The 20,837-nt window shown below is 42.8% G+C and overlaps 1 protein-coding gene across 1 annotated transcript in view; it reads right to left on the bottom strand.

Annotated features, from left to right (window-relative positions):
• Positions 1-20,837, bottom strand: part of LOC126474451 (juvenile hormone esterase-like) — a 123,737-nt gene that overhangs the window by 27,440 nt on the left and 75,460 nt on the right. The window contains exons 5-6 of the mRNA XM_050101923.1: positions 6,165-6,361; positions 1,041-1,194 (exon numbers count right to left, since the gene is read on the bottom strand). Coding sequence (XP_049957880.1) covers positions 1,041-1,194; positions 6,165-6,361 — 351 coding nt within the window. The remainder of the gene's footprint in view (positions 1-1,040; positions 1,195-6,164; positions 6,362-20,837) is intronic.

Here is a 20,837-nt window from a genome sequence, read left to right as displayed (position 1 = left end):
CGCTCTAGCGAATCAAAGCGCTCGTGAATGGAAAGACTGGATAGGAGGTAGTTCTGGAAGCGGGCAGTACGGCTCGGGACACAGGAGTGAGTGCTGGTCGCGGAGAATAGAAATATTTCGGAGTCCCGACCTGTACTCTTGTGTGATTTCCGTAGCTTCTGCAATGAAGACGTAGTGTGCGTTTAGAAGTGAATATGTCGCGAGCTATGTTGTTCATAACTAATTACGTGCAGTAGGAATCTATTCTTTCCCTGTTATCCAACTTTTATTTTATTTAATTGCTAGACCATCGACACCAATAAGTGTTTTGCAGAAATATACCGCATTCTCACAAGTACTTTTACTATCGTACTCATCATATGAAGTCGTTAAGATAGTACCTGCAGATTTTATTTAAATGCAGTCTTTCATTTATAAATTTATATTTTACGTTCATAATACGCAATTGACGAGTGATAGAAACCTTTGACCATTCGATTCATGTGTGTATTCTTATCGTATACTGTAGACTCAGCAGTATTTGGCCTGTAATGCGGCAGCTACGTATTCCAGGCCCTAGACAATGAAACCAGCCAGAACTATTAATATTGCAACTCTGAGTTGGAGGGTGCGTAGTATGATGAAAGCCCGAAAACTATCACCCTATCGGCAGATATTTTCATATTCAAACTTTTACAAATTTCGCTTAGCTTTAGCACGTCCAGCAATTTAATCCTGACCTACCACTGTAGTTCCCGCGCTATGTTCGAAAGTAGTAGCCTGGGAATCTCCTCCGATCATCCCTTCCAATAGAGCAAAATGTCGAGTCACTAATGACTAACACCCTCCTGTTTCTCATCCTTCAGTGAGTGAGGCCAGAGTTACTACCTAGTGCATGCTAAAAAAACACGGCTGCAACGATGGCACAAAGAACACGCAAGCTTTTTACGTATGTACCGGATTCCATAGATGAATTTGCGATGGACTTATTAAATTAGTATGTCTTATGTAAAGGAACTGGAACGATATGTTTTAATTGACCGTCTAAATCAATGCTATACCTGCACTAAAAATTCCTCCTTCATTTTCATTCACGCCAACCATCCAGTCCACTTCAGCAGGCTTCAAGAGTGGCGAGGGTCCGGGAAGAAATGAAGAAGGCGTGGCAGCTTCCTCGACGGGATGAAACAGTACGACAGGGTGTACGCCCCATCTCTAGAAAAACGAAGTATTGCACAGTTTACGAGACTTAAGCTATACTGATGAATAATAGTCCTCTACGACCAAGCGGCAAGACGGAGTCGAATTATTTTGTCCAGCCAGCTGTTACACGTTGTCTCGTAAAGGCTAAGATATTAAGTTTGTGAGGTACTGAAATAATTTTGAAGCATATACTCCCTTTGTCAGAAAAGTTCCAGGACAGGTTTCTTTAAAGACAGAAAATTGCACTTACCAAGTAATGATCCAATCCCCTATAGAAGTAACCCCCTTGGCTATTTATACAAAGTTCCCAACGTTTCTAGAGGTCTTGGAAACAAGCAGGGAAATTTTCAATCGCGATGCTTGTAAGCTTATTTGTCATAGCCCATTGGATGTCTGTCATATCTTGGCTAAGCTTTCCTTCCAGTCGCCTTTTCAGTCGCGGAAACAAGTAAAAGTCGCAAGGTGAGAGAACGGGCGGATGTGGGATGGCAATAACAGAATGTCTGGCCAGACACTCTGTAATATGTAAAGCAACATGGGGTCTTGCATTGTCCTGCAGCAAGAACCAGTCATGAGAATGTCACAAATCAGGGCGGCGACGTCGAATCGCTTGTCGCAAACGTTTCAAGACTTCGATGCAAAGAGTTTGGTTCATTGTTGCCCTGGAAGAACATACTCATGGTGAACTAGTCCTTTGCTATCAAAGAGAGCTATCAACATTGTTCTTATTCTCGAAGGTTGTTGTCTGACTTTTTTCGAGACTGGTGACCCAAGTCTCCGCCATTCAGAACTTCGACGCTTCGTGTGAGGGTCATATTGATAGCATCAACTTCCATCCGCAGCAATAATGTTTGACAGAAATGTGCAATCACGTCTGGCCCCATCCAGTAATTCAGCTGAAATTCTTCGTCGTTCCTCTTTCTGTTCGTCTGTTATTGAGTGAGGGGCGAATTTTGTATTACTTTCCATTTACCTACATCTTCTCGTAAAATCTTATGATAGATCCGACACCACATGATTCTATTAAGTTCTTCTGATATCACACGCACAGTGATTGCTTAATTATTATCCATGGTTGACCAGGGATTTTCCTGAGTTTAATGCAGAACTTTCTGTTCACTGATAGCTTACATCCATTGTGCCACCCAGCTCACAGTCAACATCCATTGTGCCACCGTAATGCGCCAAGAGCCCAAACAGTGTGTTCCAAAGCACATCTCTCACCTTGTGAGTTTGCGCAGAAACATGGTCAAGGTCATTTAAAGGACGCACACATACTAGATAACTTAAAAAAGGCATTTGTACCTTTACAGTTCTGCAAACTCAGAAATAAAAAAATCCTGTCCTGGAACATTTCTGTCAGGGGGAGTATGTTCGGTGCACTGAGCATCATAGACCGTGGTTAAGTAGAAACATGATTTTACAAATATCTGCAGCAGCATCATCCCCAACTGTTACTTGAGTTATGTTTGTCCTGTTGATAAGAACAAATCCATCTTTTGAACTTCATTGTTTATTTGGTATTTAGCTTATCCGCAATCGGCATCGTCAGTAATTTTTTCTTTTCAGTAATTTTTGAGAATGTTGCTTGTGGGGAATGTCAGCGACCTCTTTAAATATTTTAAAATTTAATTAAAAACAATTTTGACCGCAATAAAAATTTTATTGGCTATGGTAACAGGTTTCCGTCAAAATGCGACCGTCTTCGGACCATGTTACATCGTGATGGCAGGTGATGGCAGTGAACGAAGCAGGTACCGAGGATACACGAATGTTGATTTGAGCAGCTGACGTACGTGGATCCATGATACCTACTCCACTCACCACTACGCTTGTCATCATTGTGTAGCATAGTTTTAAGATACTCACTTTTGGCCGAAGCTGGTAACCAGTGGCAATAAATATTTTATTGTGGTCTATACTATTTTCAATTCAGTTTTAGTTTTCAATTTTTACATGTGTCCATTGGTTCTTCTGCAGTGCTAGATGCACAAGTGCAAGTTTCTTATCACACCTGCTGTAGTGTCGACCGTCCAGCAAGTGAGATCGTGTGCAATGTGCAAAAGGAAACGTTGTGTGTAACGAAATGTGTAACCATGACCTACTGTCAATTAGAAACCTGAGCAGTGTGCGTCTAGTGCCTACAGAAGAAACAATGGACACACGGAAAGAACAGAAAAATGAAAATCACTGATGATGCCTAGTATGAACAGTTGAACAGTTTTTGGTGAAAAACGAAATAAACATTGTTGCAAAAGATGAATCTATTCTTATCTACACTTCAGGTCAAAAGCTTTTTGTCACCTATTACAACTTCGGATTTGTGGTTAAAACAGTGATTTGCCTTTGAATACTCTAGTGTATTCCCGTAAAAAAAGTACGAACCTGTAAAGGCTAAGCGCCTCTGTTTTGTGTTTGATTGTTCGCGTAGAAAGGTGCTGATTAGTATCCACAGCAACAATGTCGTGCCTTTACCTAATTCGAACAAGCCTCATTCTTTCAGCTATCTGTGTCGCTTTAGTCTACACTGCAGTGTGTGTATCTTACAGTGTGTACTTTACCTGATCAGTTTGATACGAAGAATGAGATTTTCATTCTGCAGCATAGTGTGCTCTGATACGAAACTTCCTAGCTGATTAAAACTGTGTACCCGACCGAGACTGGAACTCAGGACCTATGCCTTTCGCGAGCAAGTGCTATAGCAACTGAGCTACCCAAACACGACTCACACAGTTTTCATCTGCCACGAGGTTTCAGTTTACCTCATAATACGACGTAAACAGAAGACTGGAACTGAAAACCATGCTGTAATTGTAGCTCCGCATCAGGACGGCTATCCTAGTATGAAAATAGCTACGAAAGTTGGCGTAGCCCAACCTACGGAAGTGTATGTATCGCCATAATTCAAGCCGATACAAATCTTTCGCTGAATTAGGATCCGCAGTAAAAATGGTTCAAATGGCTCTGAGCACTATGGGACTTAACTTCTGAGGTCATCAGTCCCCTAGAACTTAGAACTACTTAAACCTAACTAACCTAAGGACATCACACACATCCATGCCCGAGGCAGGATTCGAACCTGCGACCGTAGCGGTCTCGCGGTTCCAGACTGTAGCGCCTAGAACCGCTCGGCCACCCTGGCCGGCAATCCGCAGTAAAGATCGCAATAATATTTGTTTATTTACCGGTTTCGGCTTACCTAAAAGCCATCTTTAGAATTTTTGCCTCGTGATACCACCAGTGTACAATCGTGGTTTTACGATACAACCGAAGAGGCACCGCACCAGCCATAGGGGTACATAAATTCTGAAGACTGCTTTTACACAAGCCGACACCGGTAAATAAACAAATATTATTGCGATCTTGACTCTGTGTGGTAATTCAACTATGGCTGTTTTCAGAAGAGTATGTTGTATAAATTTATGATCAAGTATTTCGCTTCCTGGAACACCCCTAGTACCATCATACAGAGAAGATCAGTTCATATCTGTACAGAGTAAACGCCAGAGGACTCGTGCTGCACCTGAAATTCGCTAGGAAGTAAATAAAATGCGATGAGCTGCAATATGTCTCAATAGTGCAATGCCATTTTCATGAACAAGGTATGATATGGTGAAGTGCGACCAAAAATGTTTATTGCGCTAACAAAGTAAGGTGAGTCGCTTGCAATGGGCATAGCAACACAGAAACTGGAGCGTAAAGCAGTGGTCCAAAGTGTTATTCATGGACGAACCTAACTTGGAAGTATTTGGAAGCCATTTTCGAATGTTTGTTCGTCGACTTCGTGGAGAATGTTTGAAGAGTCAGTGTGTGAAGACAACAGTGAAGCATGGTGGAGGGTCGGTCGGGGTGTGGGTATGTTTTCAGGGTAATGAAGTCGGTGATCTAGGGAGAATTAATGGAACATCAAAGAAGGGAGGATATCACAGGGTACTGATCAATAATGAAGTTACATCTGGAAAGAGGCGTAGGTTTGTTCTGCAGCACGACAATAATCTCAAACATGGTTTTAAAATGTGCAGACGGTATGCCAATAGAAATGAGAGGAAGGGAAGAATACAATTTGCCCAAGTCAGTCACTTCACTTGACTTACATACTGTGAACTTCACAGCTAGGTCAATAATTTACAGAAGTGTTGGACGTTGGACTGCAGCAAAAAAAAAAAAAAAAAAATAAAAAATAAAAAAAAAAATAAAAAAAATAAAAAAATAAAAAAAAAAAGTTTGCACGATGTGTTTCCTTGTTCAATAAAAGTGTGTAGTTATTGTCAGGGCCGTTCGAAAATTTTTTATCGGTGATGTACCGTATATCAAAAAAGTCAACTGAAACATGGTTATGAGGTTAAATAAAATTGGTGCTCGACCTACAACAGGGTCGGAAACACGGCACACTTTGTGTTAATGAAAAAAAGGTCGTTATTTTGCTCACATATGCGGAATCCCTGTCAACTACTTTCGATAACGCTTGTTTATTGCAGATGTGATAAATTTCTCACTTTTCATTCCCCATTTCACTACAAAACCTGGAGAATCTTCGGGCTATTGCAGCGAATATCATCGAGAATAAGACTGAAACTTCCTAGCAGATTAAAACTGTGTCAGACTGAGACTCGAACTCAGGACATTTGCGATTTGCTGGCAAGTGCACTACCGACTGAGTTACCGAAGCACGATTCAGCGCATGAGCTCATACTGAAAACATCACCGAGATGTGGCTAAGCCATGTCTCCGAATATCCTTTCTTCCAGGAATGCTAGTCTTCCAAGATTCCCAGGAGAGCATCTGTGAATTTTTGAAGGTAGGAGATGCCGTACTGGTGGAGTGAGCTATGAGGACGGGTAGCTCAGTCGGCGGAGAGTTTGCCCGCGAAGGACAACATTTCGGAGTCCCAAGTCTTGGTCCGGCGCACTGTTGCAGTCTTCCAGGGAGTTTCAGCCACACACCGCTGCAGAATGGAAATCTCATTCAGGTGTAAGACTAACCTTAAGGATGTTCCCGGCGAGCAGCAGCTTGTGGTCGTCGACACCGCGCAGACAGTCGACCATGGCGGCGTGGAGCTGTGTGGGGCAGCCCAGGGAGGCCGCCACCTGCCGCGCCCTCGCTGCTGACTCCCCGTTGCGTGCCAACGTCCAGGGCGTCAGGGCGGAGCCGCTCTCCATTATGACGCGGTGGAAGAGACCTGGTTCAGTGAGGTACACCTCTCGTAGCCTAATCTACAAAAGCGTCAGGAAATATATACTGCTAGCCGCAGCAATTGTATCGCTATCCATTTGGAACCCAACAAGGGCCAAACTGGAGTGAAATATACTAAAAGCTGGGTACCCCAATAATTACGTTTTCAGTACAACTGTACAAGTTGTGTAATAGTAACGCCGTCTAAATTCTGTGCATTAGGAAAGATTACGTTGTAAATTTTGTCATTCAGAAATCGTATCTGAATATTATTTTTGAGGATATCGTATAATGCCTTGTGCCTACCAGCATGAACCAAAATCTGACAATGGGTGGATTGTGGCCTACTGGATGTGTGGGGTTTTTCGTTCCGCGATATTGCATTGCTCATGATCCCATTACTGCCATGCGAATATCGGCTAGACGAATCCGTTTGGGATATACTCAATGACACGCAGCACTTCAACAGCCCCACGTGACTAGCGCCCGAGAGGAAAGACATATCCTTCGTTCGGCCATGCAGGATTATACAACCGAATCGTAGACTTTGAGTCAGAAAATGGCAGTGACACGAACAGAAACACAGAGTGTGGGAAGATGTCTGGAGCCATGAGGAACTTTAGTACTCAGACGATTGTGGCAGCTTCCTTTGATGCGGCAGCAGAGGTAAGTATGCCTACAGTGATGCTCCCCATAACGTCATTAACTGTAAGAGTGGCATCAAGTCGTCGTTCCACATGCGTCCCAATTCTTCAGTCGACCTGCGTCTGAAGGTTCTAAAGATAAAGAATACTCCCAAGCTTCCTGTGGTACCGTCACATGGGCGCAGCATGAAGCGATGTGGTGTGGGGTGCTATTGGGTACACGAGACGATCACTACTGGTTAGCATAGCCTTGACCTACTTGACTTAATTCCTTTGACCCCTATAGGGGCATAGAGCATCCAGGAGAACTCGCCATCTGTCTCTGTCTTTGGCCATTTCCCTCAATTCTGCCCAGGTCTTGCCAACTCTTTTTGCTTCCCCTTCCACTGTCCTCTTTCATGTGCCCCTTAGTCTTCCTTGTTCCCTGGGGATTCCATTCCAATGCTTTTTTCTCGATGGCACCATCTGGTTTTCTCAAGGTGTGCCCCAACCAACCCCACTTCCTCTCTCGTATCTGGTCTTCTATAGGTATCTGGTTTGTTATTCGCCAGAGCTACTCATTAAATACTTTTTCCGGCCACCAGATATACATGGTGCGTCGAAGACATCTATTTATGAAGCTTTGTAACTGGGATGTTATCTTTTTATCCATTTTCCAGCTTTCACTGGCGTACAGAAGGACAGCCTTCAAATTTGTATTAAAAATACGGATTTTTGTTTTGTACGTGATATTTCTATTTTTCCATATTGGATACAATTGTATGCAGCCAGCGTTTGCCTTTTTAATGCGGTTTTTCACATCATCTCCAGCTCCACCATCTTCCGTCACTGTACTACCCAGATACAGGAATGAGTTGACAGTCTCCACCCGCTGCTCACCTATTAACAGTGGCACCTCCATGTTCCCTGCATTTACTCTCATTTCCTTTGTTTTGCCTGTATTTATCCTGATGCCAGCAGTCCCTGCTTCTACTTTCAGCAAGTTTAATTTATGCTGCATATCAGTCAGCTTTTGAGCTAATGAAACTAATTCTGTTTAAAATAATTCTGGTGAGGACCTTACTGGGCACTGACAACAATGTAATACCACGCCAGTTGTTACAGTCTGACAAATTTCCCTTTTTTTCCATTTTTCCACTCCTTTGGAGATTTCTCTTCAAGCCAAATACGCTTCAGCAAAGGATGTAGCATTTTAACAGTACTTTCAACATCGGCTTTTAAGAGTTCTGGTGCTATGTTGTCTAGGCCTGGAGCCTTTGCATTTTTTAGTGTTTTCAAGGCAATCCTAATTTCGTCCATTGTGGGGCACTGCAAATTTATATCATGATCTTCTTCGACTTCCTCTGGAACGTTTCTTACCTGTTCCTCTTGGTTGTCTTCACAATTTAACAGTTCCTTGAAGTGCTCCTCCCATCTCTGTAGCTGTGCCTGTTGAGTTGTAAGCATCACCACATCCTAGTTCTTAACTGGTCCTTCATGTCTGAAGTTCTTCATTGACAACCGTTTGGTAATATTGTAGAGCTCTTTCATATTTCCTTGTCTTGCTGCCTCTTCTGCTAATTTTGCTTGCTCATCTATCCATTTCCTTCTATCTCGACGTAGCTATATTTTCACTTTTTTGTTCTCCTCCGTGTATTCTTTATGCGCTTGGCTCTTTGAGCTCTTGTCTTACAAAAAATTAACTAAAGTTTTAGTTCTTTCCTGTGGCTGATTTCATTCCGTGTAGCATCGGAGATCCATTCCTTCCTTTGATGTGCCTTAAATCCTAAGATTCTTTCTCCCACATCTATATAACTGTCTTTGATTTTTTGCCAAAACTTCCATAAAGTTTTCTTCAGAGAGGACCTGGAATCTCTTTTGTAGTTGAAGGGCAAATGTTTCTTTGATCTGTTGTTATTTTAACGTTCCCACATCTATTTTCTTGCACCTGTGATTGAACTTGGTTCTATTTGCCACTATCTTCAGTCTGAATTCCGCCAAAACTAGGTGGTGGTCACTTCCAACGTCTGCTCCTCTTCTATTTCTGACATCCAACAAAGAGTGTCGGAACTTGCGGCTTATGACTATGTGGTCTATTTGATTTTCGGTAACGTGATCTGGAGAAACCCGTGTTATCTTATGGCAGTTACGATGTGGAAACAATGTGCCTCCAATGACTAGGTCATATTCAGCGCATGTGTTTATCAACAGTTCACCATTTACATTTCTAATCCCCACGCCATGCACGCCCATGATATGTTCAAGCCCTTCATTTTATGAACCAACTTTTGCGTTCAAGTCACCCATTAAAATTTTTATGTCCCTAGAATTTGTTTGTCTAAGGACTACGTTAAGCTCTGTATAAAATGCATCTTTTAATTCTCCTTTAGCTATTTCAGTAGGTGCATAGCATTGAATTACAGTGACATATCGCACATTTGTTTTAAATCATGCGGTTATTATCCGTTCTGAGACTGGTTTCCACTCCAGTAAGCTCTTCTTGCTGCTTTTAGATGGTAAGAGCCCTACACCATTCCTATGCATCGCGTCCTCAACTGTCTGACCTGCATACAACAACACTCCACCATTTTGTGTTTGCAATTCCCCAGATTCTGACCACCTTATTTCACTTAGTCCTAATACATCGAGTCGATAGCTCTCCATCTCTTTTCCGACCTTTTCCGACCTGCCTCCCTGCATCTCTCAACGTCCTTACATTCCTAAAACCAATACGGGTTTTCCTTTTCAGACCAAAGGTTTCCTTAAGATCCATCCGGCTGTTTCTCCTTTTAGTTTCTGTGATATGTATTTTTTGGTGGTGTGGGTTATCATCCCACAGCCCCCGAGTGTCCTGGTGGGGCTGCCACCTCATGGCCTGGACGCCTGCCAAGGTTTTATTTTAGGGCGTTACCCCTTAGATAGCTTGTCTTCACCACGACTACAGAACGCTATCCATCCCTTCGCAGTAAGGCCTAGGTGCATCAACGTTGTCCTGGTTTCCAAAGATCTTCCGCTGTCCACGTTAAGGGACTGTGTCTGCTGCCACTCAATCACAGGGAGAAAAAGGAAAGAAAGGGAGTGTATAGGATGGGACAGAACAGAATAGGATAGGACAGGACAGGACACTAGACGGGACGTTGTGAGACTCACTTTGTCTGGATCCTCTATGGAGACCTGTCCGGCTTGGGAGGCCCTGCTGGTAGTTACACCACCGCCGGCATAGCGCTCCACTGCATTGGATCACACAAACCCCGTCGCCCACACAGACAGTGTTTCGTTAAGGCGGTGTCTCCTGAGGGGGGTTAACATAGGAACTGATTCATTAACCGCTGCACTTCTGGTGTGTTATGGCCTGTGGCTGTACTTGTCTTCCAAATCTCTGCGACATTACCATTCAACAAGATAACGCAAGGTGACATGTTGCCTGTGCTGTATCGAACTACCTCCATACAGAGAGTATTAAAATGTTGTCCTGGCTAGCACATTCTTCATATTTGTCACCCTCTGAAAACATCTGGCCATGGTTTGCCAAGAGACTGGTTCGCCAACACTCACCAACCACTAAGACTGGCGAACTGTGATAGATTTGAAACAGCATGAAATGATTTAGCTGTATCAGTCATCCAAGCCTCAGTTCAACTCAATGACCAGCTAGATTACAGTTTAGGCTGCTGTCGCAGGTGGGATCTCTGTGTGCTAAGCTTTGTATTCCATATAATCCTAAATCACCTACAAATGTAATGTATTCCTCCTACTATGCTGCAGTTGCATTCTTATTTTAGTTCATTTTGCAGTAAGAACTCCGCAAAAGGCTGCATTTTGAACCAATTTTGTTAAGGTACTACAGCTTATGTGAGTTGTAGCCACATAGCCTGGTATGTATAAACATCAAAGGCAGTGCTGCCAGTCGTTGCTGGGACTTACCTAGGTGTTACAGGTAATGTATTTGCAATTGAGAATATTGAACCCCCATCGACCGTGTACTGGAATGACAACAGCGAAAGTTTTTTCTGTACTGGGACTCAAACCCAGATATTCCACATTTCATGAGCGGTCGCCATTTTTACCGCTTCGGCTGTCTGTACAGGAATCACGACCAGATCCGAACTTCTGCATGTTGTGGTCCCTGAATCACAACCTGCACTAGTACATTATGTATATTCTCTTCTAGAAAAGACATATTTGTTTAGAGTTGAGGACCTGGTATTGGCAAATAAATATGAAATAGCAGTGCCTGTGATATTAAGAAGTATGATGCAGTGTTTCTTCCTAGATGTACTATCAATAAATACATTACATACAGGTGCAGGTTGAGCCACATGGACCACAACATATGGGAGTTTGGGTGTGGCAGAAGTGGTTAAGGCGACTGCTCACATAAAGTGTTCGAATCCTGGTCCTTCACAAATTTTCATTGTGTCATTTCAATAAACAGCTGATGGTAGTTCATATTCGCAACTGCAAATACATTTCCTGTATTTCTTAATGGCTGTAATCGCTGCAGTACCTGGCATTTTGGAAATTTTGTTGTAGGTTTCTATGGGACCAAACTGATGAGGTCATCATTCCCTAGGCTTACAGACTACTTAATCTAACTTAAACTGACTTACGCTAAGGACAACATACACACCCATGCCTGACAGAGGACTCGAACCTCCGACAGGGGAAGCCACACGGACCGTGGCAAGGCGCCTCAGACTTCTTGGCTATGCCGTGCGGTGCTGCAGTATCCGTTCCTCCGGACATGCATGCACCTAATGATATAGCTACAAGTCACTAAACCTGTAGCACCCTAATAAAATTGGTTCAAAATACATCTTTTTGCGGGGTTTTTGCTACAAAATGTACTACCCCAGCTACGGAAGCCAGGACCACAGAGACATTTGTAAGGTTTTAGTTATTGGCTATCCTTCCTTGTGCTGCAGTTTTAATTACGAGCTTTGAAGAACGAAGGAAGGAAGATCGAGATTTAACACTTAGTTTACTGTAGATTCATAACAGACGGAAGCACAAACTTAGATCGGTAAAGTTAGCTGGGTTTCCTTTTTGAAAGAAGCATTTCAGCAATTGCCTTAAATGAACTAGGGAAACTAAAGAAATTCTGAACGTGGATGGTGGGGCGAGTTTTGGTTTATGATCCTGTTGACCAAAAATACTTCTTACCACCGAGCTACCGCCCTCTGTAAAAATAAGACAGTTAAATCCGTAGTGAGACTGTCGAAAACTTTGTACACCACAATTCCCAGTTGCCTTTAGCTGGTGTCAATGACACAATGGTCAGCAACGTTAATAGCTACATCTGTATCAAACTTTTAGGTTTTGCGACCCTCAAGAAAAATTACACACAGATATCACTGGCAACTGAATGGACGTCGCCAAAAATGGAATGGTAGTCTCTCTATGACGACATCCGTTCTTCATCGACACTCCCTTCCCTAACCCTTCCCCTTCTCCATTTTCATTACATGTTATCTACCAGAAACGTAAAAGCTTGTCAAATTTATATTGGTGCTTAAGAGATACTGGATTTGAATAAAGTGACTAGAATTACATTCATTTGCGTCCATCGTAATGAAGAACTCTGAGCATTGTGACGCTAATATTCTCAATATACACTACTGGCCATCAAAATTGCTACACGAAGAAGAAATGTAGATGATAAACGGGTATTCATTGGACAAATTTATTATACTAGAACTGACATGTGATGACATTTTCGCGCAATTCGGGTGCATAGATCCTGAGAAATCAGTACCCAGAACAACCACCTCCGGCCGTAATAACGGACTTGATACGCCTGGGCATTGAGTCAGACACAGCTTGGATGGCGTGTACAGGTACAGCTGCCCATGCAGCTTCAACACGATACCACAGTTCGTCAAGAGTAGTGACTGGCGTATTGTGACGAACCAGTTGCTCGGCCACCATTGAACAGACGTTTTCAGTTGGTCAGAGATGGAGAATGTGCTGGCCAGGGCAGCAGTCGAACATTATCTGTATCCAGAAAGGCCCGTACAGGATCTGCAACATGCAATCGTGCATTATCCTGCTGGAATGTAGGGTTTCGCAGGGATCGAATTTGAAGGGTAGAGCCACGAGTCGTAACACATCTGAAATGTAACGTCCACTGTTCAAAGTGCCGTCAACGCGGACAAGAGGTGACCGAGATGTGTAACCAATGGCACCCTATACCATCATGCCAGGTGATACGCCAGTATGGCGATGAAGAATACACGGTTCCAATGTGCGTTCACCGCGATGTCGCCAAACACGGATGCGACCATCATGATGCTGTAAACAGAACCTGGATTCATCCGAAAAAATGACGTTTTGCCATTAGTGCACCCAGGTTCGTCGTTGAGTACACCATCGCAGGCGCTCCTGTCTGTGATGCAGCGTCGAGGGTAACCGCAGCGATGGTCTCCTAGCTGATAATCCATGCTGCTGAAAACGTCGTCGAACTGTTTGTGCAGATGATTGTTGTCTTGCAAACGTCCCCATCTGTTGACTCAAGGATCGAGACGTGGCTGCATGACCTGTTACAGCCATGCAGATAAGATGCCTGTCATCTCGACTGCTAGTGATACGAGGCCTTTGGGATCCAGCATGGCGTTCCGTATTACCCTCCTGAACCCACCGATTGCATATTCTGCTAAAAGTCATTGGATCTTGACCAACGCGAGCAGCAGTGTCGCGATACGATAAACCGCAATCGCAATAGACTGCAATCCGACCTTTATGAAAGTCGGAAACGTGATGGTAAGCATTTCTCCTCCTTACTACACGAGGCATCACAACAACGTTTCACCAGGCAACGCTGGTCAACTGCTGTTTGTGTATGAGAACTCGGTTGGAAACTTTCCTCACGTCAGCACGTTGTAGGTGTTGCCACCGGCGCCAACCTTGTGTGAATACTCTGAAAAGCTAATCATTTGCATATCACAACATCTTCTTCCTGTCGTTTAAATATCGCGTCTGTAGCACGTAACACGTAACGTGTATCCACAGGACATGTGGCCTGTATTTGAAGACGTGTCATGATGATCTCTCCATTGGCAAAAGATTCCGGAATAGTCCCCCATTCGGATCTCCGGGAGGGGACTGCCAAGGGGGAGGTTACCATGAGAAAATGATTGAATAATCAACGAAAGGATAACGTTCTACGAGTCGGGGCGTGGAATGTCAGAAGCTTGAACGTGGTAGGGAAACTAGAAAACTTGAAAAGGGAAATGCGAAGGCTCAATCTAGATATAGTAGGGGTCAGTGAAGTGAAGTGGAAGGAAGACAAGGCTTTCTGGTCAGATGAGTATCGGGTAATATCAACAGCAGCAGAAAATGGTGTAACAGGTGTAGGATTCGTTATGAATAGGAAGGTAGGGCAGAGGGTGTGTTACTGTGAACAGTTCAGTGACCGGGTTGTTCTAATCAGAATCGACAGCAGACCAACACCGACAACGATAAATCAGGTATACATGCCGACATCGCAAGCTGAAGCTGAACAGATAGAGAAAGTGTATGAGGATATTGAAAGGGTAATGCAGTATGTAAACGGGGACGAAAATGTAATAGTCATGGGCGACTGGAATACAGTTGTAGGGGAAGGAGTAGAAGAAAAGGTTGCAGGAGAATATGGGCTTGGGACTAGGAATGAAAGAGGAGAAAGACTAATTGAGCTCTATAACAAGTTTCAGCTAGTAATATCGAATACCCTGTTCAAGAATCACAAGAGGAGGAGGTACACTTGGAAAAGACCGGGAAATACGGGAAGATTTCAATTAGATTACATCATGGTCAGACAGATATTCCGAAATCAGATACTGGATTGTAAGGCGTACCCAGGAGCAGATATAGACTCAGATCACAATATACTAGTGATGAAGAGTAGGCTGAAGTTCAAGACATTAGTCAGGAAGAATCAATACGCAAAGAAGTGGGATACGGAAGTACTAAGGAATGACGAGATACGTTTGAAGTTCTCTAACGCTATAGATACAGCAATAAGGAATAGCGCAGTAGGCAGTACAGTTGAAGAAGAATGGACATCTCTAAAAAGGGCCATCACAGAAGTTGGGAAGGAAGACATAGGTACAAAGAAGGTAGCTGCGAAGAAACCATGGGTAACAGAAGAAATACTTCAGTTGATTGATGAAAGGAGAAAGTACAAACATGTTCCGGGAAAATCAGGAATACAGAAATACAAGTCGCTGAGGAATGAAATAAATAGGAAGTGCAGGGAAGCTAAGACGAAATGGCTGCAGGAAAAATGTGAAGACATCGAAAAAGATATGATTGTCGGAAGGACAGACTCAGCATACAGGAAAGTCAAAACAACCTTTGGTGACATTAAAAGCAACGGTGGTAACATTAAGAGTGCAAGGGGAATTCCACTGTTAAATGCAGAGGAGAGAGCAGATAGGTGGAAAGAATACATTGAAAGCCTCTATGAGGGTGAAGATTTGTCTAATGTGATAGAAGAAGAAACAGGAGTCAATTTAGAAGAGATAGGGGATCCAGTATTAGAATCGGAATTTAAAAGAGCTTTGGAGGACTTACGGTCAAATAAAGCAGAAGGGATAGATAACATTCCATCAGAATTTCTAAAATCATTGGGGGAAGTGGCAACAAAACGACTATTCACGTTGGTGTGTAGAATTTATGAGTCTGGCGATATACCATCTGACTTTCGGAAAAGCATCATCCACACAATTCCGAAGACGGCAAGAGCTGACAAGTGCGAGAATTATCGCACAATCAGCTTAACAGCTCATGCATCGAAGCTGCTTACAAGAATAATATACAGAAGAATGGAAGAGAAAATTGAGAATGCGCTAGGTGACGATCAGTTTGGCTTTAGGAAAAGCAAAGGGACGAGAGAGGCAATTCTGACGTTGCGGCTAATAATGGAAGCAAGGCTAAAGAAATATCAAGACACTTTCATAGGATTTGTCGACCTGGAAAAAGCGTTCGACAATAGAAAATGGTGCAAGCTGTTCGAGATTCTGAAAAAAGTAGGGGTAAGCTATAGAGAGAGACGGGTCATATACAATATGTATAACAACCAAGAGGGAATAATAAGAGTGGACGATCAAGAACGAAGTGCTCGTATTAAAAGGGTGTAAGACAAGGCTGTAGCCTTTCGCCCCTACTCTTCAATCTGTACATCGAGGAAGCAATGATGGAAATAAAAGAAAGGTTCACGAGTGGAATTAAAATACAAGGTGAAAGGATATCAATGATACGATTCGCTGATGACATTGCTATCCTGAGTGAAAGTGAATAAGAATTTAATGATCTGCTGAACGGAATGAACAGTCTAATGAGTACACAGTATGGTTTGAGAGTAAATCGGAGAAAGACGAAGGTAATGAGAAGTAGTAGAAATGAGAACAGCGAGAAACTTAATATCATGATTGATGGTCACGAAGTCAATGAAGTTAAAGAATTCTGCTACCTAGGCAGTAAAATAACCAATGACGGACGGAGCAAGGACATCAAAAGCAGACTCGCTATGGCAAAAAAGGCATTTCTGGCCAAGAGAAGTCTACTAATATCAAATACCGGCCTTAATTTGAGGAAGAAATTTCAGAGAATGTACGTCTGGAGTACAGCATTGTATGGTAGTGAAACATGGACTGTGGGAAAACCGGAACAAAAGAGAATCGAAGCATTTGAGATGTGGTGCTATAGACGAATGTTGAAAATTAGGTGGACTGATAAGGTAAGGAATGAGGAGGTTCTACGCAGAATCGGAGAGGAAAGGAATATGTGGGAAACACTGATAAGGAGAAGGGACAGGATGATAGGACATCTGCTAAGACATGAGGGAATGACTTCCATGCTACTAGAGGGAGTTGTAGAGGGCAAAAACTGTAAAGAAAGACAGAGATTGGAATACGTCAAGCAAATAATTGAGGACGTTGGTTTGCAAGTGCTACTCTGAGATGAGGTTAGCACAGGAAAGGAATTCGTGGCGGGCCGCATCAAACCAGTCAGTAGACTGATGACCAAAAAAAAAAAAAAAAAAGCACGTCATCTTCGTGGTGTAGCAATTTTAATGGCCAGTAGTGTACAAGGGGATTACATGATGATGTTACAAACTTTCAGGGATGATGGAGAAGGATAAATGTATCAATTTGGTGCAAGGGACCCTTGACTGGGAATGACAGTGTCAAAACGTATAAGCGGGATTCTACTCAAGTTTCGCCTTAGTCTCACGCTGCACTCAAAGTAAAGGCCACAACTTCTGCATCCTGAGCGTGACGTACAGGCTTCCTGCTGAATTCTCCCCAGTGCCCTCATATAATTTATTTTGTAGAGGGACTAGCAGCGGCACAAGGGGCTCTATATCAGAGAGTTCGAAAATACTAAGCCTACGCTACAGTCATAATGAATTCCATTTACCTGTTCAAGTTTCACACTCTGATACATATACAACAGTTGCTCAAAATGGCGTCCCCCATCATCAATACAAGCTTAGCATCGTAGCGCAAAGTTCTGTCAAACTCATTCTAATATCCCCAGTGTCGGCAGCGAGAATTCTTGCCAGGATATCCTCTTTAGTCTCGACAGGCGTTTCGTACACAAGACTTCTTACATGTCACCACAAGATGAAATCAAGTGGAGTGAGATCAGATGAACGTGCTGATCACGAGACACAACTCCTCTTCCTATCCACTGATCCAGGTGTTCACGAAACCACAGTCCAAAATAAGGTGGGGCTCCATCATGTTGGAACCACACCGACTGACAAATAACAAATAGGCTATGTTCCAGAAACAATCTTATTAAAAACAGTAGGGGAGAGTCTGATAAAACAGGGTAGTCTGATGAAACAGGGTATCACACTTTTCTCGTCTGATATGTGCTGCCATCTCCCGGTAAACATAGTAACCTCTTTTCCACTCGATGACCTTCATTCTTAGAGTAGCTGCAGTCCGTTGAAAGCAACCGTGAGTTCTCTCGGTAGAAAAATATATTTTTATAGTGTTGTGTTGTAATATTCGACTGTGAATTGTGCGTTTATATTTGCAAGACACTATTTTGGAGACTGTAAAGTAAGTATGATATAAGTTAAACGTTGTCTGCACTACAGATCGTTGAGTGTTTCAAAATGTTTGTCCCGCTCAAGGGCTATTGAAATCAACTTGTTCTTAATATGGCGTTGTCGGACAAAATAGGGTGCCACTAAGTTTGATAAAACAGGGTAGTACCCCGTTTTATCGAACTGATTTACAAATCGCCGTTTGCGATTTTCAAATTGTTTATTTAGTTTGTTCAATTACAAAATTTATTATTGTTATTGTTATTATTATTATTATTATTATTGTTATTCGCATGATATAACTTCAATTATGCCATAATTATGGCGCCTTATAAAAGGAAAACTGGCAGACAGTCATGGAGTCAAGAGAGCGTGAAAGAAGATGTAGTGGCAGTTTTGGCCCAAGCAATGGGCTATTTGAAAGCATCAAAGTCCTTCGGGGTTCCTCAGAGTGTCCTGGAAGCACGTATAAAAATGGCCCAGAATGAAATGTGTTTAGAGGATGTTACAAAGAAAGGTAGGCCCATATACTATTTTAGAAGAAATTAATTAAACCGTTGCAGTGATTATTATTATTACTATTATTATTATTGTTGTTGTTGTTTTAGCTACAAACCTGTATTTAATCAGGAACAGGAAAATTAACTGGCTGAATATATCCTGTTAATGGAAAGCAGATTGTTTGGATTGACCATCGATGAGGTGCGGAATTTTGCTTTCGAACTGGCAGAGAAAAATAACTTGCCGCATAACTTCAGCAAGACTAAGAAGATGGAAGGTAAATGCTGATTCTATTCGTTTTTGAGGGGGAATCCGGAAATAAGCGTGCTTTCTGCCGAGCCAACATCTCTTGCCATAGCAGTGGGCTTTAACCGTGCAGTAGTGAAGCAGTTCTTTGGTTGTTGTTAGAACTTTATAATAGGTACAACTTCACAGCCGATAGTCTATTCTGTGGATGAACAGGAATAACAACAGTCCCTAATCAGCAATCAGTGGTGCTTGCATTGAGGGAGAAACGTCAAGTTGGCGTTTTGTTTTCTGCGAAGAGAGGCGGGTTAGTGACTACTGTACCCTGTATGAGCGCTTCTGGAATTCATGTGCCCACAATGTTTGTGTTCCCTAGACAAAGAGCCATGCCTGAAGTGCTGGTTAATGCTCCGCAACGATCTCCTGCGATCTGCTAACGGATGGATGTAGAAAGAAATTTTTCTGAAATGGTTTCAACGATTTGTTGAATTTTCTAAACCAACTGCAGAGAAACCAGTTCTGCTCTTGGATGGTCACTCAACACACACAAAGAGTATTGAGCATGAATGCAGGCCCTGGATGTTGCATTCATGGTCCCACTGAGTAATTATTACTCTTAAGAGGTTCGGAAGTCGCTTCAGTGTCATCCTGGACGAGTGATATCCATCAATCAAGTTGCATGTCTGTATGGGACAGCGTTCATGAAATGTGCTTCTATTGAGACTGCTATAAATGCATTCCGTAAAACTGGAATCTTTCCACAGGATGCAGATATTTTCCCTGATTAGGTCTATCGGCCTGCTGAAACAACAGACAATGACCCACCGTTGGAGAAAGGTGATGTCCCGCCTTCGGAACCTACTTCAGAGTCATTACACAAATAAACATCTTTTCCAACCACACTAGGGTCTTCCCAGTCGGATAGGCTTAAGCCTTCAACTTCAGCTTTCCACGTCACTCCGAAGGACATAAAAGCAGTGCCGATAGCTGAAAGAAAGGAACAAAAATCTAATAGAAGAAGAGGAAAGACAGCTGTTCTTACAAGTTCACCTTATAGGGAAGAATTAAAGTCTTCTATGAAAAAGGGGAAGACTCCCAAAAGAAAACTTCAAATGGGGCCACATTCTAACAGTTCTAGGCCTACTGAAGTCAGAAATGTTGGACAGAAGGAAGTAAAGAAAGTTGGAAAAGTACGGGAGTATAGCACATCGTCAGAAGGGGAAGGAGAAGATAATAATAGAGCTTGCATTTATTGTAATGAACTTTTCTCCAATTCTAAGTCTAAGAATCCCATGCCCAATTGTAAGTAGACAGATTGGACAATTAGTCATTAAAAACTCAACAGATTGGTAGACATAGTTCATTACATGTGCCACTTTGTTTATTAAGTACCCTTTTTTAAACGACTCTCCCCTACCGATTTATGTATCGCACTCTCAGAGGTGTTAGGAGGATTTTCGCTTATAACTTTGGACTTGGTTGTTTCCGGACTAAGGTCTCTCTCCTCAGATTGTTACGCGTACTCTTCTCCATTTCCGCTGAAAGTTTGTGACATCACAGAATCACCCTGTACATGAATGATCTTTGAGATTAAGTCAGCAGCATTTGTCGACTGTTTTCTGTGTTGTGTTGTCAGCAGAGCCAACACCGTGTTACGAGAGGAGGCCGAAATGCACGCGTTTTAGCTCACGCAGGCTGGCGTGAGGAGAGGAGGACTATACTGACGTGAGGTATGGAACATGACAAGGAATTAGAATTCAGAAAGCTGGCGTAATTAGTTGGATACTTAACTTTAATCCATTAATGATGAACGTCGCTCTTGACGGTACATGATTCACAATATCAATATCAATAGTAACTGAATATGGCGCCTTGCTAGGTCGTAGCAAATGACGTAGCTGAAGGCTATGCTAAACTGTCGTCTCTGCAAATGAGAGCGTCTGTAGTCAGTGAGCCATCGCTAGCAAAGTCAGCTGTACAAGGGGGATGAGTGCTAGGGAGTCTCTCTAGACTAGACCTGCCGTGTGGCGGCGCTTGGTCTGCAGTCACGGATAGTGGCGACACGCGGTTCC

Source organism: Schistocerca serialis, chromosome 4 (genome assembly GCF_023864345.2).
Source record: "Schistocerca serialis cubense isolate TAMUIC-IGC-003099 chromosome 4, iqSchSeri2.2, whole genome shotgun sequence".
In the NCBI taxonomy this organism is placed as follows: Eukaryota; Metazoa; Arthropoda; class Insecta; order Orthoptera; family Acrididae; genus Schistocerca; species Schistocerca serialis.
This window is presented reverse-complemented; position numbering and strand designations above follow the sequence as displayed.